This window comes from Haliaeetus leucocephalus, unplaced genomic scaffold, assembly GCF_000737465.1.
Source record: "Haliaeetus leucocephalus isolate CR32 unplaced genomic scaffold, Haliaeetus_leucocephalus-4.0 Scaffold657, whole genome shotgun sequence".
NCBI lineage: Eukaryota > Metazoa > Chordata > Aves > Accipitriformes > Accipitridae > Haliaeetus > Haliaeetus leucocephalus.
Window position 1 is genome coordinate 1,695,065 of NW_010973093.1, and position 353 is coordinate 1,695,417.

Sequence of the window (353 nt, forward strand, 5' to 3'; positions counted from 1 at the left end):
GGGCGGGGGTGGAAAGGAGCCCGAAACAACCACCCCCAACCCCGCTGCCGCCCTCGGGGACAACGGGCTCGTCCCCACCCGAGAGCAAAAGCCGGCTTTTGCCGGGACCTCTCTTGTTTTAGAGGAAAACCCCGGGCGCTGCCCTCCCGCCGGCACCAGCCCCTCCGGCGGGGACGGAGGCAGTCGCGAAGGGACACGGCGGGGGGCGGGGACGGGACCCCGGCTGCGGGGACCCCAGCGGTCCTGGGGGACGGGGAGAGGCTCCGCAGGGAGCCGACCTTACCTTGCTCTCCGCGTCCTCCCGCTGCCCGGGCTCCCGGGGCTCGGCGGGCGGCTGCCGGGGGATGCTCTCG

At 74.5% G+C, this 353-nt stretch overlaps 1 protein-coding gene across 1 annotated transcript in view; it reads right to left on the reverse strand.

Annotated features, from left to right (window-relative positions):
* Window positions 1-353, reverse strand: part of MXRA7 (matrix-remodelling associated 7) — a 29,475-nt gene that overhangs the window by 28,778 nt on the left and 344 nt on the right. Inside the window, exon 2 of the mRNA XM_010579482.1 lies at window positions 284-349. Coding sequence (XP_010577784.1) covers window positions 284-349 — 66 coding nt within the window. The remainder of the gene's footprint in view (window positions 1-283; window positions 350-353) is intronic.